Below are 19826 nucleotides of genomic sequence, written 5' to 3'. Positions count from 1 at the left end.
TGAACTTACATCAAGTGATTTCTCGGCTAAATGCAAAATAAAGCAAACTATTAATATTCATTCTTATCGATCTTGTATTAAATATTAAACCACACAGTGTCCAGTCACATTCCCATTCCTATAGTATCGTGAAAAGACATTTACACCATTTTAATGAGCACTACTTTCTCATTATTTGTGTCAAACTGGAGACAATCAATGCCTCAATTTTTTGTTTTTATATCGATGCCACCCCACATTGAAATCTACATTTTTGTGTAGAAGAAAAAATAATATATTTCACACATTTGATTCGTAATATGTGTAGCACTTGTTTCTGAATTTTCTCTTTTCTTCTAATATAATTTTTAAGCAACAAAATACCAAAGGAAATTCCTTGTATGTGGAAACCTGATTCTGATGATATCTTATCTCAAATCTCATCTCTTAATCCAGCCATGGACCACATTCACACAGCAGCCATTTTCCTCTTACATTATGCTCAGGATGGGAAGCTCAAATGTTGTACTGCTGTGTTCCAGGTTGCAAATCATATACATGTCAGGAATCTGACAAATTGTTAAATTGTCTTCACCACTTCTTGATTTATCAGAAATTTAATGACAATGAAAAGTGAAAGTCCAGAGAAACATCAGGCAGTATTTCAAGCTAAAACAACATATTTGATAATCAAATATTGTGAAGATGGTCTATTGCAGATTTGCTGATCTCGCTGCCTTTCAGATATCTCTTATCAGTAAATTGTAGCCTTGACACTACACAAACAAAATATGAGGTATTTTGAAGATCTGAGAAAATCTGGCTCGACTAAATTCTTTTGTTATATGACCCACATGGAACACCTGAGTAGAAAGTCAAAAATACATTTTTATAGCAACAAATAAAGGTGCTCCTCTGCTAGTCAAGTCATAGCTGTACTTCACAATGAAGATATTGTCTAAATGCATGGCCCTCCCTCCATTACACCAATATCACATTGGACTGTGTTTTACACATTTCTTGCTTGTCGTAAGCCTATTTCACAGCAGATATTTTGGCTTGTCATTGCAGGAAAAGCTCACCTTTTAACAATAGCTCTGTTCAATTGTTCACACATTTACTACCCCTTTTATAAGAGGCACTCAGTAGAAAAGCGGTAAACTGAGATGTCAAACATGTAATCATTTTTGTCACATCTATATAAAGTGACACATTGCATTATGGGATTGCATCAGAAAGTAGTGGGCAAGCCATGGACACAATGTTTATTGTTTTATTGTGGTAATGTTTCAGGACACTATATATCATGCATACACTTCTTACACAGAATTCCGCCACTTAAATAAAATGTCAGAAGGTAAAATATAGTGCTCTACTGTAAAAAAGCAAATAAGGTTTTTGCTCACAGCCCAGCAGGACCCTGTAAATGAAGTAGCTAAATAAAGTTCATCCATCGTCAAATGTATTATTTACACTTGTGCTTTTCCTACTGTGACACGTCAAATGTCTTCCATGAAAAAGGTCTAAAGTATCTCGAAGAAAAGACAGGATAGTCATCTTGAGTAGTGGGGAAAAGCTATTGTACAGTCTTTATAGGGCTCTGCTTGGAAAACTGGCGCTTTATAATTGCTGTCAGATTTCATCTAAGCTGTAAATATGATGTCAGGTCACAGCATTTATTAGACATCTGGTCATCTTAAGTGGAGCCTTACTGGAATTATGGTCGGTTAACAAACTTCATGAACAGAGAATCATTAATTGTGTAACTTCTCCTTTCCAGGAAGTGCAGCAAAATTAACAGCAGGGTCAGAGAGATGTCAGTGGAGCTCAGTCACCTACATGCCCACACAGTCCTGAGAAGGAGCCTAATTAGACAAATCAGTGAAAACACCTGTGTGGGTGGACTATCACGGGTGTGAAAAGGCTTAAATATTATGTTCCTTACAAATGAAATGATTGAAAAAAAATGTATTCAATTTTTTTCTAAACTTAAACTGTTTTGCATTTGTTTTCTGTCATTTTGAGTAGTGTTTGAATCCTGCCAGTTTGTCTTCTTTAGCTATTTTACATTTTCTTGAAATGGAGATAATCTGTGTGCATATTTGTACGAATACATAATTAACAAGGACTGCTGTTTCAGTTCTGCTTTTTCATATTTTCTAATTTAACCAAGGTATTAGTATTCATAGTATCATGGAAACATCTCTTTTTTCTCATTTTTAAATGTTTTCTTTCTGAACATTTTTTATTCTAATGCAAGGTAGCTATATTTTTACAATTTCATACAGTGCTGCTGGGAATCTTATCATGAGGCAACATTTCAAGGTTTGTGTATCTATTTCTGCCGCTGGTCCTTCCTGGAGAGCAAAAATGATCCCATGCTTGAGGCGACTCATGGTCATTTATTTACCCTCTATTACATGACCAATGGGAGATGCTCAGAGAGCCTGCCTTTTAGCAGGGCAAGCGAATGTGAACATACCCCGTCTTATCTAGGCTATGCAGAGAGCAGGGTTGGAAGGAGCCACAGGCAACCATAGTGATACAAAAAGGCTTCTGCCACAGTTTACCAATTAAAACACTGCAGGTCTAACAGCCTTATCTCCATTGCCCCCAGCATTAACTTTTACTCCACTCTGAGTCAGACGACTATGAACCTCAAACTGTTTTATAGAAAACCCCAGGCAGCCAAATGAATATTCATGAAAGTGGGAATGCTATTGTGTATGGCAGCGATATTACTGCTCTGTTTCATGTTGTTGGACAAACTGTAAAGGTTATGCAATGCCTGTTATATATGGAATGAAATCCCTTTACAGTATGTGGTGTGTCAGAGAGAAGAAAGAAAGGTAGACAAACAGAGAGAAAGGCAGCTATTTAGTACTATTGGAGACGTGCTGTGTTATCATCTCGCACTAAAACAAAAAGGTTTTTGTCAATTCAAACTTGTCCTGTGGTGGGTAATACGGACTGTTTGCTCTGGAAAAAGCATTTTATATCATAGCGTTGTGGCACATTCCTCTTCATTTGCTGCTGATTCCCATATTATTACATGTAACAGGAACGGATTTGATTATAAATCTGCTGATTTAAGCACAGGCATGATATTAATGACAACCAAAATTTACCTTTTGTCCAATTAGATCAGACTCCAGGCGTTTGGCATCAACAATGGCTTGTAGTCTTTTATATTCAGCTGGTTTGTACTTTGAGCTGCCAAGACCATTTTTCATCCGCAGTGTCAGTTTTTCTGCATGGATGAAAGCAAATGATATGGCTGAATTAGGATCACTGGAATTGTTGAAAATCTCATCACTTTTAATGTGAAGTCTTTATGCTGACTTCAGCAAAGAAAGAAATAGAGGTAAAAGATAGAAGAACAGACAGAGAGGAGCTAATGGATTGTATGGGTAATTTGGAAAAGCTGTGTGTGTCTGTGTGTGTGTGTGTGTGTGTGTGTGTGTGTGGGGAGGGCAGACTAACTGTGTCAGACAGTTTTTTGAGCAGTTCAGCTGTGACTCAGAGTAGCAGGTGAATAAACACAAGCAACACTGCCCCTGACAAGCATCAAAGACTTGACAGTACCTGGAGAATTCAACATGGGGACTTCAGGTCACATCTGTTCAACATATCAATGGGACACCATGTCACAAGTCAGCAATGTTTCAAAACCCATTTCTGCTGACTTACCAACATCCTCTGCTCTGTAGCTTGTAATGAACGTTTGCAGATCCCTTCCACTCATCACTGTAGGGCTCTATTTGCATGAACTACAGTGCCTGCAAAAATAAAGACCGCTGCATGTTAAAAGTAGAAGTTGTGCAAAACATGATGAGAAAACATTTCACCTACACAAGTTTTATTGTTTGGAAGGGGACAGATGGTGAACCCAGTGTGATCAGATATGCTGCTAGAACATCACTATGTCTTTGTTTTCGATTAAGCTTTTAAAAAAATCTGTCCACAAAGGCATTGTGCCAGTTAAGATGTACAACGTGTATAGGGTCAGTGTGAAGTATGCAGGGACAGATATAATCTATGTGTGAAATGAAAACTGTTGCTCTGTTACCGTTCAATGGGGGGTAATTGCTATTTTCTGCCCATGTCTCTAAAAGAGAGCCTTCTTTTTTTAAAACACAGAGCAATATTATCATTTTTTACATTATTGACTCTAAATGGCAAGCAAAGGTTAACACTCAGAAAAACAACAAGTAATAAGCTGCCATTATGTCCTAAGGATGATTGTCAGCACTTGATAAGACATGTAGCATTAAACCACACAGTTAAGAGCAGGAAATTTTGATCAATAAACTGATTAGTTGGTCGACAAAAAATATTCAGCAACAATTTTGATGATCCTTTAATTGTTTTAATGATTTTTAAGCAAAAATGGCCAACTCTTTAAGTGTGAATAACATTTGCTCATGCCAGTAATGAAATGTAACCAAGTAGATTTCCTCAAGTACTGTACCTAAGTAGTTTTGAGGTACTTTACTTTACTTGAGTATTTCCATTTTCTGCCACTTTATACTTACACTCCACTACATTTTGGAGGCAAATATTGAACTTTTTACTCCACTACATCTAGTTTTTAACTTTGGTAACTAGTTCCTTTGCAAATTGCATGCTGCATCAGAGCCAAAGAACATTTTTAAGTTAATGTATCTTATCAGTAGCCTAATTGGATTTTATAAAAACCCAGATTAGGATAATCAGAAAAATGTTGAATTTCTGATCCAACAATCTGTCAGGGCGATAATTGGTCAACCCACAGTATATGGGTATATTGTATACTTTACTTTTACTTGTATTTTTGATATTAAGTACATGTATTGTCATAAAAAATTACTTTTGTCAAATAAGTAGATGTAATATCAGATACTATGTTATCCTTATGGATGATTTAAAAGTAATGTTTTAACATGATATCTTTACTTTTACACAAGATTGGCTTCGTTCCTCTATGAACGTTAGGTTAAACACCTACCATTGGATATTGATCAATCAAGTTTAACAAATCAATTCAATCAACAGACACATAGGCACTTTTCACAAGTTAGATACTTGATTAATCGAGGAAATAGTCACTGCATTACTTTAGTTTAAAGGTGCACTGGGGGGAGACTAGAAAAAGATCTTCATTAACTGATTTTCTTTTATGCCTAAACAAAATAAATAAACAAACTCTCTTTGTTTTCATGACTGAATAAACTGAACAAACAAACTGACCTTGAATTTCAACACAATTTCATACTGATTTACTTCGTTTATATTCAGCGGACCCTGCCAGCTTTTTAGCTTCAAACCAAGTTCTTGGAAACTTATTTTCCACTGAGAACAGTTTGTTTATGCAGTTTTGAATAAATGTTTGTATTATTACCTCATAAATATTTCAAATATTAAAATTCTGAGTTTGAATTTCTTCTCCAAGACTACATAGTGCCCCTTTACTCATACTAAAGTACACGAACTCATACTAAAACTTACAATAATGCAGGTGAGCTGGAAAGGTGTCAGGAGGAGCAGCTGTTTTATTATCTTGTTAGCTAGCTAGCTAGCTAGGTCTACTCTGAAGTCAGAAAATTTAAAATATGGCAACAATTTTTAACAGGAACATTAGTAAGTTTTACAGAACCTCGTTATAACTAAAGGCAACACATACACACGACTAGTATAAAGTATTTGCTATGCGAATAAAACAAACATTTACCCGCTGAACCCCGGCTCACCTTGTGCTATCCCTCTCTGCACAGTGTACGGGTTGACAAAATTTGTAACCAAGGCAACTGTCATCTCTTCTGCCATTGCTCGATTCAACAATGCCAACCTCCTTGGGAACGCCCCCTTCTCCCATCGCAGCCAATCAGGAGTGCGCACTGCTTCCCCACATTCCCACTGACGTCATGCACGCTCTCTCGCAGTGCCTGGGACTGTGCTTGCTGCTGGAAGCAGGCAGGGAGCAGCGGAGAGGGGTTGTCTTCTTCTTCTCTCGGCTGTAGCTTTTGTTTTTTTTTTTTGTATGGAGGCGCGTTTCACTCTTCCACATGCATGGGAACTAAACGACGGGACTTTTACCGATGAACTTACCTGCTCCGATGTAGATCCGAGCCGCAGCTCAGCCAGCGCAACACCAGTCCTCCTAAAGGTAAACCTAACTGCTTTTTTTCTCGCTAACTGCGGAGTAATTGGGAGAAAATAAAAGCATCTGTGCGCGATGTGGGAGGAACTCAGAAAGTCTTGAGAGAGTGTTTGCCCTTTTTGTACGTGTGTGTGGCACAAGATAAACTTCTGTAGTCTTCTTCACAGCGGGAGAGACTCTAATATTAGGCTAATCTGGTTCCTGTGACCGACAACCGCACACCTTTTGAGGGAGACCTTCACGCGCCGCCTTTCGTTGTCGGTTACGGGAACCGTTAGGATGAAAACTTAGCTAGCTAACACACACAAACTGTTTTAGTTTTAGTTAGTTTTCAGCGATATTGCCCTTGAAGAGTGTGTAGCTGAGTGGTGTAAGGAAAAGGCAGGTGAGGTTGGAGTGTGGGAATCTCAGGAATGCGAGGTCGCCGAGGGGCGGAGATCCAGAGACTGCGCTCCCACCAGATAAGCTTACCTTTACCCTCACGTTCACTCGCTCAAGTCAAACTACGCCATATTTAATTACCCTAATCTGCATTTTAAGCACTGGCGCTCTCTTTAACGTGATCTTTATTGCTTTTGCACTGTGCTGCGCGAGAATAATATGCCTTTAAAGACTCGCCTTTATTGTGAGCTGCAAAAAACTAGTCAGATTACCTGACTTTAATGCATTTAAGTGCAACATTCAAGGCATGTATACATTACCTTGCCCCACTTTGGGTTAAAAAAATAGGTCTGATTTGAAAATGCACAATCACATACGTGTGCCCAATGATAACTCAGTGCTTGTCTGTCACTGTGCCAGTGTGAGGAATGCAATTGCAAAGGGGAATAGAGTAACTTGCCATTTAACTCTCATCCCTCTGTGTCATGTCTGGTTACAACCGCAGCAGAGGAAAACTCAACGCAGTCATTCATTTTGTTCTGATGGATATTCACCAAAGGTCAACTTTCATACTGTCACGCCAAAGATGCTGGGAGCAGTGATACAAGTCTCTCCTATCGCCATGCAGGTGTGGAAAGGTCACCTGCCTGCATCACTGATGTGACCATAGCACCATTATTATTATTTTTTTTTTTTTGCAGCCAGCAGAAGAAGTGCATGTGGCAGATGAGATCATACGTGAACTCTCTCTCACACTCCAGAGGAATCTCTAGGTTGTTCCCCTCGTGATTCACATTACTGCACAGGACACACACTGCCACACAGCTGACAACCATTGAGGGTGGTTTACTGTAGGATTGAAACAGCAGCGGGACGTTGGTTTGAAGAGTACATTTAACCCTCTTTTTTGTTTTTTTAGTAGTTTCTGTACTATAAGCAGTGACAGTGTGTTTGGCACAAGGAAAGATGTTGTAGTATTTCAGACATTCAGCCAACCGGTTGCCTGTTTCATTTGTCATGCTGCATGTTGGTTATCACTCATGATGTACGAGATAGTAATGCATGTTAGTGAAACTTAATGTATTGCTCATGTGGGTGCTTAAGTATTACTTGCACGAAAAACAATCTTGTGCCTCAGTGGATAACAAAAACACAAACATGCTCACAAAATCTTGTTGGGATGATTGTTTGACCGAGTCTTCATGGTGAGTTCTTTCAAATGGGAACCGACAACAGTTGAATAGTTTAGCGCCCTTTGGCGGGCCTCTCCTCCTTGTATTTCTTTCACCCCCTAATTCTGGCCCGACATCAAGGCTAAAGCCCTCACCCCTGTGTTACATGTCAGATTTGCTTTTTTTCTACCATGATCAAAAAGCATTTTCTGCCTCTTTTAAGAAAGGGAAAGTATTTCCAGTCTTCTCCAGCCTCATGGAAACAAAATGGTTATTTTCCTTGTGCCTGCGCATGCATGTGTGTATTTAAGTAAAGTGCTCAAGTGTCAACCTCCTCCTTCAGTCAGGCGAGAGAAGGTCAGCATCTCGTGCAAATTCAATGAGTCAAGTGCTCTTAAAAGTAGAGCTTTTACTGGGTGGCAGTCAGGTTTTTGAGTTTTATTTATTCCCTTACCATTTTTTGAATAAACAGTATCTTTTTTGATAAAAGTGTATTCACAACATAAACTCTGAATTTCTGGGCACAGATGGCTGTGGGCGATCATGGTCATGATCGATCCTGAAGGTGTCCACAATCCACGTATAAGGTTAATAGTTGAGATTGGCTTAGTATATGCCGTGATGTTTCCAGATTTCACATAACCACAATGACTAGCCATCACATCCTAATACCTAAACAACTTAATAAGTCAATTGCAAGTATCTCCCAAAACGACAAATATTACCATTGCCAAAACAATGACTAATGCAGCGTACCAGCATCAGGCGACTTATCCAACTAGATTGCTGTCCTGATTGGACAAATAACATTACATGGCTTTTCCTTGTGTGATGTATTGTAAACAATGCAGCATAAATTACAGCTAGCAGACTGGCGGATGATGAGCTTGTGCCAAAAAATACTATCCCTGTTTAAATGCCATAAATAGATTCAAAGGCTTTTTCAAGTCAGGCTATAGTCTACAGGGCATTCAACACTGAGAAAAAAAGATCACATTTTAGATCATGGATTGTGATTGCAATCAAATGGATTGCTATATAATTATTTTTGCTAGGTCACCCTCCCCTAACACAAAAACAGATGTACTGCTTATGCTTACAAGCAGTGAGTAGTTTGAGTTTGCATTATGATGCAGATTTGCTCCAGAGTGTGGGAGAGATTCAACAGATTTGGGTTTTTTTGTCTGGGAAGGACTCACAGCTACTGTGGTGTGGCTCCAGTGTGAGATGATAATAGTTCATAGTGGCGATAAAAGTAAGAAAATCTTTTATTCATCCTTTGGCATGGAAAGTTTCTCCCCCCCCCCAATTCCCACCCTACATAGCTTCTTTTTTTCCATTCCACATTTGCATTGTGTGGTCTAAAGAGACTTGATCTGTCTCCCCTGCCTTCCCCGAGAACAAACCACATGTAGAAGAGTAGGGGATTTCCATTGTGTACTGGTAATCTTTGTTATATCACTCTGAAGACTTATAGAGGAAACCAACGAGCAGACCAATGATTAAAAAATTATTCATACTCAACATATATATTATATATATTGTAAACAGAATTAGTATACTGGAGGATTCAAGCTTAACAGTTATTCATGCGTTTGCATTATGTTCATCATGGTTTCCTATCATGTATAAATCAAAGTAATTAAAGAACCATACTGTATGTATAGAGTGCGTTCAGCCTTGCACTGGCTTCTGTGGATAATCCTTGGCGGTTGCGGCTGCTGGCTGATTGTTGATCTAACTGGATATGTAGATAGATTCCTGAAAGAGCCCCAGATTTCATGCTTTGGTTGGACGCCGGACAGCTAAAGATAATACAGAACACAAAGCATGTCAGCGCTTTTAGAGATTAGGCGCACAATAGATTTTTGTCCGGTAAAATAGCCCTCCATAGGCCCGACATGCTGAGTCTGAAAGACGCCCCCTCGTCAGTTTCTGCTATAGCAGCGGTGAAGGGACAGAGCTTTTCCACTGTTGTATGCTCCACATGCGGCCTTACTACTGGAGTCTTCCTACAAGCTCATGGCTCAAACAATCCCATCTATCTAAGCCTGGCTGGCTTGCAGAATTACCTCAACAGGGCACATAATACCTTGTTGAATATTTCAAAGTGCTACTCACATTATCACCCCAGGCGAAAGAGACTACACTCTATACTGATGGTAAAGAGAGTCCATCTTGGTGCAAGAGTCCATCCCAGTGGAGTGCATGACATAACATATAAGCACACTACAGTTGCCGCTACAGTCATAACAACATGTCATGACCTCGAGTGACATTTAATGCTGAATAGTGAAGTTTTGTGCCAGATACAATACTGTTGTAAATAATTCAACAGTCTTACACACCAAGCTTTTGATAAAAATGAGAGAACTAGTTCATGTTTCAGTGGCAGCAACTAATGATGATTCCCTCTGTTGATTTATATGTGGATTTTTTTTGTTTAATTAATTGTTTTGTCAATGAAATGTCAGAAAATAGTTAAAATTGGCAGATACTATATTCCAAGGTGATGACTTTTATCCAGACAAATGTTTGGTATTTTCTGCTTGATTGATGACTCATTAGTATTGATTTAATTTTCAAACTTCTCCGCCAATTGATTAATCTCTTAATTGGCTTATTGTTTCAGGCACACAAGCTACAAACTTAGGCAGTGTGCTTCTCGGTTTAGACTCTTTTAAAAACTCAAATAGCTTGTTTGTGGGATCAGATATCACCCCAAAGTGGTATGTGAGTGCACTCGGTGTCTGAATTTAGTCAGAAGGTGAAGGCATCTCCTCAATGTCAGGTTACACGACCATGAGGGTTACGCCTGTTCCCAGACTACAACTGAAAACTGAAACAATCTGCACAATTAGTCTGCCTCACCTGTTAAACCATAAAACACTGCCAAGAAGCCAAATATTCACTTCACTTAAATGTCAAAGCATTTAAAAGATTGCTATAAAGTAAAATTGACTCTGAAAAAGGAGTTGTTGACATTGGAAATGAACAAATACAGTTCAAGCACATGACATTTAAAATGGCATTTAATAGATCTTAAGCTTTGCATTCGGTTGTGAGAGTTGTGAGGCAGGTGTGGGCTGTGTGATATCAAAGCTTATACTTTATTTTTTTCTCTCTTTGTCAGAGTAACTTGATATCGTGACAGCATCAAAGCTAAACATTTTTGTCGCCTTAAGGCAATGGTGCATAGATTGATGCAACTTAAAAGAATAAGACGCTGCTCTTTAAGTTTTCCTCGCTCTCGAGGACAAAGCCTAGTTAGCAGATCTACACCAGGAAGCAGGGAAATATCCCAGAATAACCACTTTTCTGTCTCGTGTCTAAAGTGTTGATATGTCACTAGAGAAACTATGACTTCTATGCCACTAGCTTAAAAAGACATCCAACCTGTTAATGGGCTTGTTTTCATTTTAGGAAGGGCTTTTTCTCTGGCATCCAAAGTGCACTCTCCTCTGCATGCACCACTAACCCTGAACAATGCCAAGCCCTCCTATTTTTGGATGGACATTCACTCCCAGGTTCTCACACATCATTTAAGATATCCCATTATAGCTGAAATGAAACCAGAAATGCTGAAAAACATAAGTCACACCTAGTAGAAGAGTTGCACATGTTTTGTGGCCACTGGGATAAGAAATAATAGCATATTGAAGATTTGCAGAAGTATCTCTGTGATGTGATGAACGTGATAGCACCCATACTTTTAGTCTGCCGCACCGGAAGGATATAAATTCAAAGCAATGCCTCAAATAAAACCATACGTCCCTCTGCAGAACTGCAAAGTCATGCACATCCTCTATGAATCATTACAGAGTACAACTAAAGGGGAATTTATTTTTACCAACTTGTAGGAGGTGATTTATTTTTTCAATTAAATCCCCTTTGATAGATTATCCATATGGTGCCACCTCTCAGAGAGCCTAAGTTCCCTTTGGTACGCAGTGACATTGCAGTTGGAGATGTTTTGCCAGTCTGTGAGGAGCCCAGGAGTTTTTGTTTAAGTATGCCAATAAATCAACAAAAAGTTCCCAATTCATTTTATATTCACCTGAACTAAATCAATGTGTAAAAGGTCAGCTGGTGCTGGTTGGCCGACTTGACATTTTCTTTAGTAACTACATTAATTCTTTCTGCATCGTGGTTCAGTGCATGTTAGTTGTTTTTTTTTTGTTTTTTTTATTCATCTTATTTGTCAGGGACAGTGCATATTGATGAACATTGCTGTAAATATGCCAGAATTAGCCAAGAGGCTAGTTTTCATCTGTTGTCCCTGGCCAGATGTAAAGTGGCATCCTAAAATCAAGACGCAGGTTTAAAACAACCGTTTCAGTATAAAACATAAGATAAAAGTAGGACAAAGACATAAACAACAATAAAAGCAGGACAAATACATTAGCAACAATAAGCAGAGGAGAACAAAGTACAACAGAGCAGGGACAGACAATAGCAGCATACATAAGCAGGCACACATATGACATGTACAATGCAGCAATTTTGCAAGACAGACAAACAAAAACACACAAGAGCAATCACAAGCAGACTAATCTAAGGAACAAGACTACAATGACACTGATCTATGTGGAGGAGCAGAGCAGTTAAGCATCATACACATTATCTCTATTTGACTAATGCTGACAGATTTGATTGCCAATCAGCCATTTTTTTAACTGTAGAGAACGACCTGTAGGTGGTGAGTTCTCTGATATGAACCGGTACAGTGTTCTACTCGTGAGCTGCTTTAATCGAGAAGGCGGATTGACTAAAAGCAGACTTTCTTAGTGGGATTATACAGTCTCCCCTCGTGACTCCTCTTGTTATCTGATTTGAATTTTCTCTTTTCCTAACAAAGCAACTGAGTGGGGGAGGAGCCAAGCCATTAATGATTTTATAGATAAGACATATATTAGCATGTTTAGTATCCTTGTGTTTGAAGTGATGAACTGATTTTATACATTTCACTAATTCCAGTTATTACTTTGGTTCTCCAAGGTTTCCTCTCAAGTGGTGTTGTCCCAGTATGTTTTGAGTACAGTCCTCGACAATCTTTCGAAAGTTTTTTGACCAACTCAAGAACTGTCTTTAAGTAGATTATGATGTAGTTACTGAAATATTCAAGTCTTTCTCAAGATGTGCATTCAGTCATTAGAATCTCTAATCCTAACCTTTCCTAAGGACTAATTTCCCTGACTAAAAGTAAGAAAACACTCAAAAAATTGTCAAAATTGAGCGCATTTTAATCAATAAGGTTAAACATGGTACGAAACAAATATTGGATATATTATAAAAAACATTTGAAATATATATATATATATATATATATATATATATATATATATATATATATATATATATATATATATATATAAAGTGGATGCGCCTGTAGAGAGATTTACACAATAAGTAAAACACAGTAAGCTGGATAATTTAGCTTCCCCAGTACACACGAATAGTCTAATACTAGCGCATATAACAATAATAAAATGTATTTTTCTCTGCTTTCAAACGTTCGGGCCGCCATGGGCAGGTAGCTAGGCTACTTACATGTTTAAGGTGGTACATCATGTTCGTCGTGGAGGAGTGATAGGCGAAGTTTTTCTTGCAAAGTTTGCATGTCACCTTCTTGGGGTCATCCATCTTCTTTTCAAAATGATCCCATATTTTAGATGTCTTTCCCGACATGGTTGGCTATTAATTGTTAACTGTCTAACCGCGATGTCGAAGGGACCTGCCGTGTTTAAAAAAAAAAACACTGACAGTGAGTGAATGTCACGACTTCCTGTATCTGGCCCTTCACATTAAAAGCCCTCCAGCCTTTTATACACAGGCCAGCCGCCAGTCACATAGATTTTGACTTAATTTTGACAAGACACGGCACCAAATGTTTTTGGTTATTTTTTCCTGCGACCAATCGACCAATGAAATTTTGGTCGGCTAATGATTTTTTGGTCGACCAGTGCTTGGTCGACTATTTGGGAGCAGCCCTATTCTTCATAAACCAAATCATATTTTAAGTGTTGTTGAAATGCGGGCACTTTTCGCCAAACATTATGGATAATGCACATTAGGGATAGACCGGTCCAACATTCAGTATTTTTTCCATATATCGTTATGTCTGTTTTTTGTGTCTGCTTGCCAATTAAATAATAAAAAAAAAATACGAATTTTGCTCGGATGCAGCATTATTTCTCTGCCTGTAGTCAGTAGTCTCTGTGGTCTTACTCAGTGTTCTGCCCACAACACTATCTGACTGGTTACACTTCATAAGTGTTATGACAAACAACGTCCAATGAAACACAAAATCTTTAGGAAACGTTTAATCGACTGCAGACTTATTGCTTACATCCCTAGTTATGGTTAGCATTTATTATTTTAAAGGATAAGTTCACCCAAAAATGTTGTCATTATCTTCTCACCCTAATGTCAATGGAAAGTCTGGTGAAGTTTTGTAGTCCACAAAATATTTCTGGAGCTTCACAGCAAAACAGCATTGCAGCATTCTCCTGAACAACTGAAGAAGATAAGGACTTGTTTCAAAATGTAAATAAAACAACAGAAACAAAAGCATAAAATGGCTCCATACAGCTTCGCCAGCATAACCTGAGTCTCCAGAAGCCCCAAGATCTCAAACTGATTTGATGAACCATATTTACAGCCTTCATAAAGCCAAAATCTTCTCTGTAGCTGCTAAGCTAAAAGCGTGCAACTCCCCGGCTCAAGTGGGTGTATGAGCTCAACCACGCATCAAGGGTGTAAATATTGCCTTTTCAAATTATTTTGGGATTTCAAGGCTTTGGCTTGGATAACACTAGACACGTTATAAACTATTAACAACTATGTATTAAACAAGCTTTAAAACAAGTCCCCTTCAGTTTTAGTTGTTTAGGAGAATACTTCAACACTGTTTTGCTGTGAAGCTCCAGAAATGTTTTGTGTGCTACAAAACTTCATCCAACTTTTCATCGCCATGGAGGTGAGTAGATAATGACTGAATATTCAACGTGTAGCTGTTTTTCTTAACTCTCATTGCCTCTTTAACTTTATCATTTATTATCCCTCAAACATCTCCCACCACCATATAAAATAATCAGCGTGCAGAACAAATCTATTCATCATTCATTCATCGATTAACAATTTTCTTTTATTTAGCTTCATTCCTCATTTCCAGGTGCAGGCAAATGTTCGGGAGGAGCCCAGATCTTGCCAATGCTAGGCCACCTGCTGAAGGGACAGAATTATAGATGAGGTCTTCCTGTTCCCCAGGAGTTTCAGAGATCACTTTCCAACCTGCAGGCCAGAAATAGTGGAGGCTAAAAGAACACTCTGTGTCAGAGTGCAGGTTATTTCATTCAGCTTAATTGCTTAAAAGTACACTGTTAGCTTTGGGGGCATTTTACGCTTGAGCGGTTAGATGAGCAAAAATTGTTGGCAAGTCATTGTCAGTTGTAATGACTTGAGGTGTGCGCCAGGTCTACAGGTGTGTTTACCAACAAACGCCAAAATGAATGTTTTCTATTTTTAGATTTAATTAGTTGAGTCACTGCAGACACCCTGACCAGTGTAGAGTTTAGCAATAAATCAGTAATCACTAATCACTAATGAAGCAGATTTTTAGTTTTAGTTACCAAGGGTTTTATTGCAACGAAGGACTCTGCCTCATGTCAATCACTATGTTTCTGTTTAAAATTTCATTTGTGCAGTTATCAGTATCTTCATTCACATTTGAATGGATCACAGCACGTCGTTCCATGACCCCTGCACCGAGCATTGAGTAGGCAGCGGCAATGCAAATCAGACATCAGGAAGTACACGGCCGGGCCTCTGCTTGTCCATCTCACTCTTTAAGCTGGTTTCATAATACTTCACAGGAACCGTAGTTTCCTCTCTCTTGTGATTTACTTTTCCAAGTTTACCATAGTTCAGAAATCACTCACTATTACTGCGCAGATGAATTCACCCTCTCAGTCTCAATATTTTTATTCCTGTTGTCTACATCAGCTTGTTAAATGCACTGAACAACTTTTTTAAGGACGAGAAGTCAGAAGAGTGTATTTTTACAGATGTAGAGCCTGGGGCTTCTCTATTAAAATGTAAAGAAGAGTAGTTTGTGTCAATATGAAATCATTATCTTTACATCATACAGCAGGAAAGCTGTTATGATTTACATAATGCATTTCTCCGCACATTCATATCATTCTTTATAGAACTGAACATAACAATCCAGGGAGAGAAAACTCTGTCAATCTGTTATCAATCACTTCAAACATAGCTGTTCTTGTGCAAGTAGAGCAGCTACACTTCTTTTAGTCACATTGCAGGGGTTAGGCTTTGCTTTAAATGAGATGAGGTTGGACAGGCAGCTGGTAACAACGATGTTTGACTGGTTCTGCTGTTGTTGTCTTACAGCAACATGTGGTTTGAGACGGGATTCTAATCAGGATTCAATAAATCTTGCTGTCATTGTAATTTGATACCAAACTTTTTGAGATTTTTGATACACAGCTGACTGATACTTTCAGTGGTCAACAATCAATATCATTTATATTTTACTCAGGGAAAGTAAGTTTATCTGATCTTGCAGTAAGTCTTCAGAGTTTTACTCATTAGCTTGTAGCTGTCAGAAAACCAGGCAAAGCCACTGATTTCCTTCTTTCTTCTTTGGGTGGGGATCCCCAAGGGGGTCGCAAGTTAATTTCCAGGGATTTCCAGATGGTTGTAGGGGAAAAAATGGAATCGTATTTTAGACTGAGTAATAGTTTTTACATGCATTGCCTGTACCACTGATGTAATTGGCATTAAACATGATTTTGAGTGTGTTTTGTTAGAGTCAATGTGTGTGTTCACATAGTTCTGATTGGACACACACACAAAAAAAAAATACCCTCTTATTTCATTTTGACACTTTCGGCATTTTGTGAATCAAAAGTCCCAGTGCTGGAGAGGGTTATGAACGCAAACTTGATTTTTCCTGTGGATCGTGACTTGAAAATGTTGAGAACCTTCAGTCTAATGGTGTAGCAATATACCCAAACATTGCATGTAGAATGTAGCTCATCATGTCAAGCTCTACTTTAACTTTAAAATCTGAAATCCACAATAAATTTGGATTTCAGATTATCCAATGAGATCCAGTGAGTGTGGATTAAAACTGGAAAGGCCTGGCCAGAGTCTCCACGTCAACCTCCATGTTTGCCTTCCCTTTGTGTTTATAGATGCCTATGTGCATACTCATTAAAGGAACTCTTTAAGTTTCATCAATTTTAGTTGTTTCACAAGCTTTTTAATAAGGTGAAATGCAACCATGGCCCAACAACACGATGTGCAAAATTTATCTCCAGAGCCCTTAGAAGTAAGAAAAATATTTATTACAAAAAACACATTTATTGAATCTATTAATCTCTGTTTATCAAATTAGATGAAAATGTATAAAAGGTATTACAAAGTTTAAGGATTATTACACATTAGAGTCACAAAATGTCAAACCGGTTAACTGTCCGGATCTCATGGTGAAATGCAAAAAGCTAAGAAAAAATTAAAAATAATAAAACCTTCAAATTTCCACCACAGGAATTATTGCATGAGTGTTGCCAATGATATACTTAAATATCAAGAAAAAAAATTACCGCCAGTTGATTGTTATGCTTTGGAGCGTTTTGTCCCAAAAGTGGCAGTCAGCCAATATCATCTGGGATAACAAGCAATCTGAAGCACTTTTATGGGTCATTTTAATCAGACACATTATTAGAATGTAGCTTAAGTATGTCCACTACCTTTTGAAGTTGTGGCCATATGAAAATCAATGAGTAAGAACTTGCTATTTGTAACTGGAACACTTTTTTAAGAGTGAAAGTTGAGCTCCCTGCCACACACATGGACGCAACCAGAACAAAACTGAAATGAATCGTATCCATAATGTTTATTTCTCACACAGTCACTCGTGCACATGAAATGTTCATTAATATGTCTCAGAGAGGTAGTAAATGTCAAAGCCATCATTCTTTTATCTCCCAATTCATCACAACAAACCTACAAAATTGTCCTTTTTATGAAGACGTAGTCAGCTAAGCTCAATTTATACAACTCATAGCTTTGTGATTGATTATTTTTCTGGAGGCAGTTCATTTCTTACTGTAATCAGTCTTAATAGAAGGTGCTGAGTGAGCTCAGTTATTCACCTCAGAGACACCTTACACTGTGAAGGCCAGGGCACTGCCAATAGCCGAACATTTGTTATGCTAATTTTCCTTTTCAATTTTTCCCATTCGAATGATCTCGTTATTTCTGTCAATCCTCTCTCTCTCTCTTTCTCTCTCTCTCTCTCTCTCTCTCTCTCTCTCTCTCTCTCTCTCTCTCTCTCTCTCTCTCTCTCTCTCAATCCTGCGTTAACATAAAATTGAAACATGATCATTCGATAACCATCTGATATGCTCAGCAGTGGGGAAATATTTGACACAGCAAGTGGAGTGCGTAGGGCCTGATAACACTGCAGCATTGATTAAACACATTTTTAACTGAACTGTTAAATGAGGTTCGATAATGAACATCCCAAGCCAGGATCAAATTCTTTTATACAACTTTGTCAATTAGTTAAGTGCATAAAATCTTTGTCTTGTGCCACATCTGTAACATAAGGAATGAGTTTATCGGACTTTTCTTGAGAGAGTATTACACAGTAATTCCTTCATGCTGCTGCAGTTGTTGTCTTTCCATTGTAATTATATGCAGAAAGGCATTAGGGTGTTAAATGTATTTGTCCTACAACGTGTAACAGGATGTAGCAAGTCTGTCTAGCAGAAACTCTCATTCTGTTTTAGGGATTTACATGCAATGAGAATAATTTAAGTCCTGTTCTGTCACAACATATTAGCGGCGGTGACATGTTGGAAACAGCTGACGAGACTTCAGTTGAGCCTCTCTGCTCCCCATTAGTCGGGGTATTGTTGTGAGGAAGGGTGAATGAATGTTGTAGGAAGTTGTTCACGGAAAGTTAGTCTTGTGTTTTTACTGCTGCACTGTGCAAACATGGATTATTTGGTCTGCAGTCATCTCCCCCATGTCCTCTTTGTGTAAACATATCATGCAAGATAAAGTGCAGAGCAGGGAATATGCATGCATTTGTGGAAGGGCTGCACAGCACATTGAGCTTTCCTTTCCGCAATATATTTTGCAATATGAGAAAATACAGGTATTATAAAAAATTTGAATTATGAATAAAAATGTTCCGCCAAACCATACAAAACAAAGCAAATGGCAAGTAGAAATGAAATGTATGTCCCCCAAAAGTAGCACTGCAATGACGAATAGACCACAATTCAATTAAATGTTAGTGAAAAGAAAAATGTAAACTGTGCAAGTTTTACTTCAGCAGAATACTCGCATTGCAGGACGTGCGATATCGGAAAATAAACCCAAACATGTCCTGCGATGTAATGTAACTATTGGCCATGTGCACATTGTGGTGTCAGTGGAACAATATATCATGCAGCCCTAGTTTGTTGTATGAGTCTGTGTGTGTTTCTGTGTTGCATTGATTGTAAAATGACTCCGTTTCCTGTCTTTAGTCAGAGGCAAGCCCTGCCCTGTGGATACACATGCTCAGATAGGCCGCAGGTTATTGCAACATTTGTCAGGGTGAGGTTAAAGGTGTGAGGTAGGCATGGGTGCAGCTTCTAAATGATTTACTCTGCATGCCCACTTTGTTGAGGAGGTGAAGGAGATGCTGTCGGACTGTTGTCTCCATTCCATCCAGTGCTTTATTTCTCACCTTGTTTAATCGTATATCAACAGAAGGACAGGTATGTGTCTATCTAAAGAAGGCTGCATGATTCTCTGCAGTTTAATGATTGATAGAGTGATTGTGTGTGCATGTGAGACTGTTTCTGCTCTGGAAAGGAGACATTCCTTTGCCACTGGGTGTGTCAATATGAACATTTTCAGCAGTTGAGAGCAGCAGAAAGTGAAACATCTAGGGATCTAATAATAACTTTTTGTGTTTTGCTGCTGGCGAGTCGGTCGTGCGCTTACCAAAGAATTTGTCATCCTCCTCAAAAAAAAATCTCCCCGTGTGGCACCTTCAGTATTAAGAAATCACAGTATATGGATACTTAACAATGTACTGTCTGAGTTTCAGGTTAATCTGAGACATGCAG

General features: G+C 38.5%; 2 protein-coding genes across 4 annotated transcripts in view; one reads left to right on the top strand and one right to left on the bottom strand.

Annotated features, from left to right (window-relative positions):
* The window catches only part of LOC141002064 (coiled-coil domain-containing protein 148-like), a 32085-nt gene extending 28361 nt beyond the window's left edge, over positions 1–3724 (bottom strand). The window contains exons 1-2 of the mRNA XM_073473223.1: positions 3670–3724; positions 3108–3229 (exon numbers count right to left, since the gene is read on the bottom strand). Of these exons, the coding sequence (XP_073329324.1) occupies positions 3108–3229; positions 3670–3724 (177 nt within the window). The remainder of the gene's footprint in view (positions 1–3107; positions 3230–3669) is intronic.
* Positions 3725–5925: 2201 nt separating this feature from the next.
* The window catches only part of LOC141002099 (plakophilin-4-like), a 95537-nt gene continuing 81636 nt past the window's right edge, over positions 5926–19826 (top strand). The window contains exon 1 of one of the 3 annotated variants that reach the window (XM_073473269.1): positions 5926–6124. The gene's annotated coding sequence lies outside the window, so the exon portion shown is untranslated. Of the gene's footprint in view, positions 6125–19422; positions 19473–19826 lie in introns of those variants that run through there. The other 2 variants (XM_073473267.1, XM_073473268.1) reach the window with 2 other exon arrangements.

Source organism: Pagrus major, chromosome 9 (genome assembly GCF_040436345.1).
Source record: "Pagrus major chromosome 9, Pma_NU_1.0".
Classification (NCBI taxonomy): Eukaryota; Metazoa; Chordata; class Actinopteri; order Spariformes; family Sparidae; genus Pagrus; species Pagrus major.
Note: the sequence above shows the minus strand (reverse complement) of the source record. Positions and strands in the feature narration are given on the sequence as shown.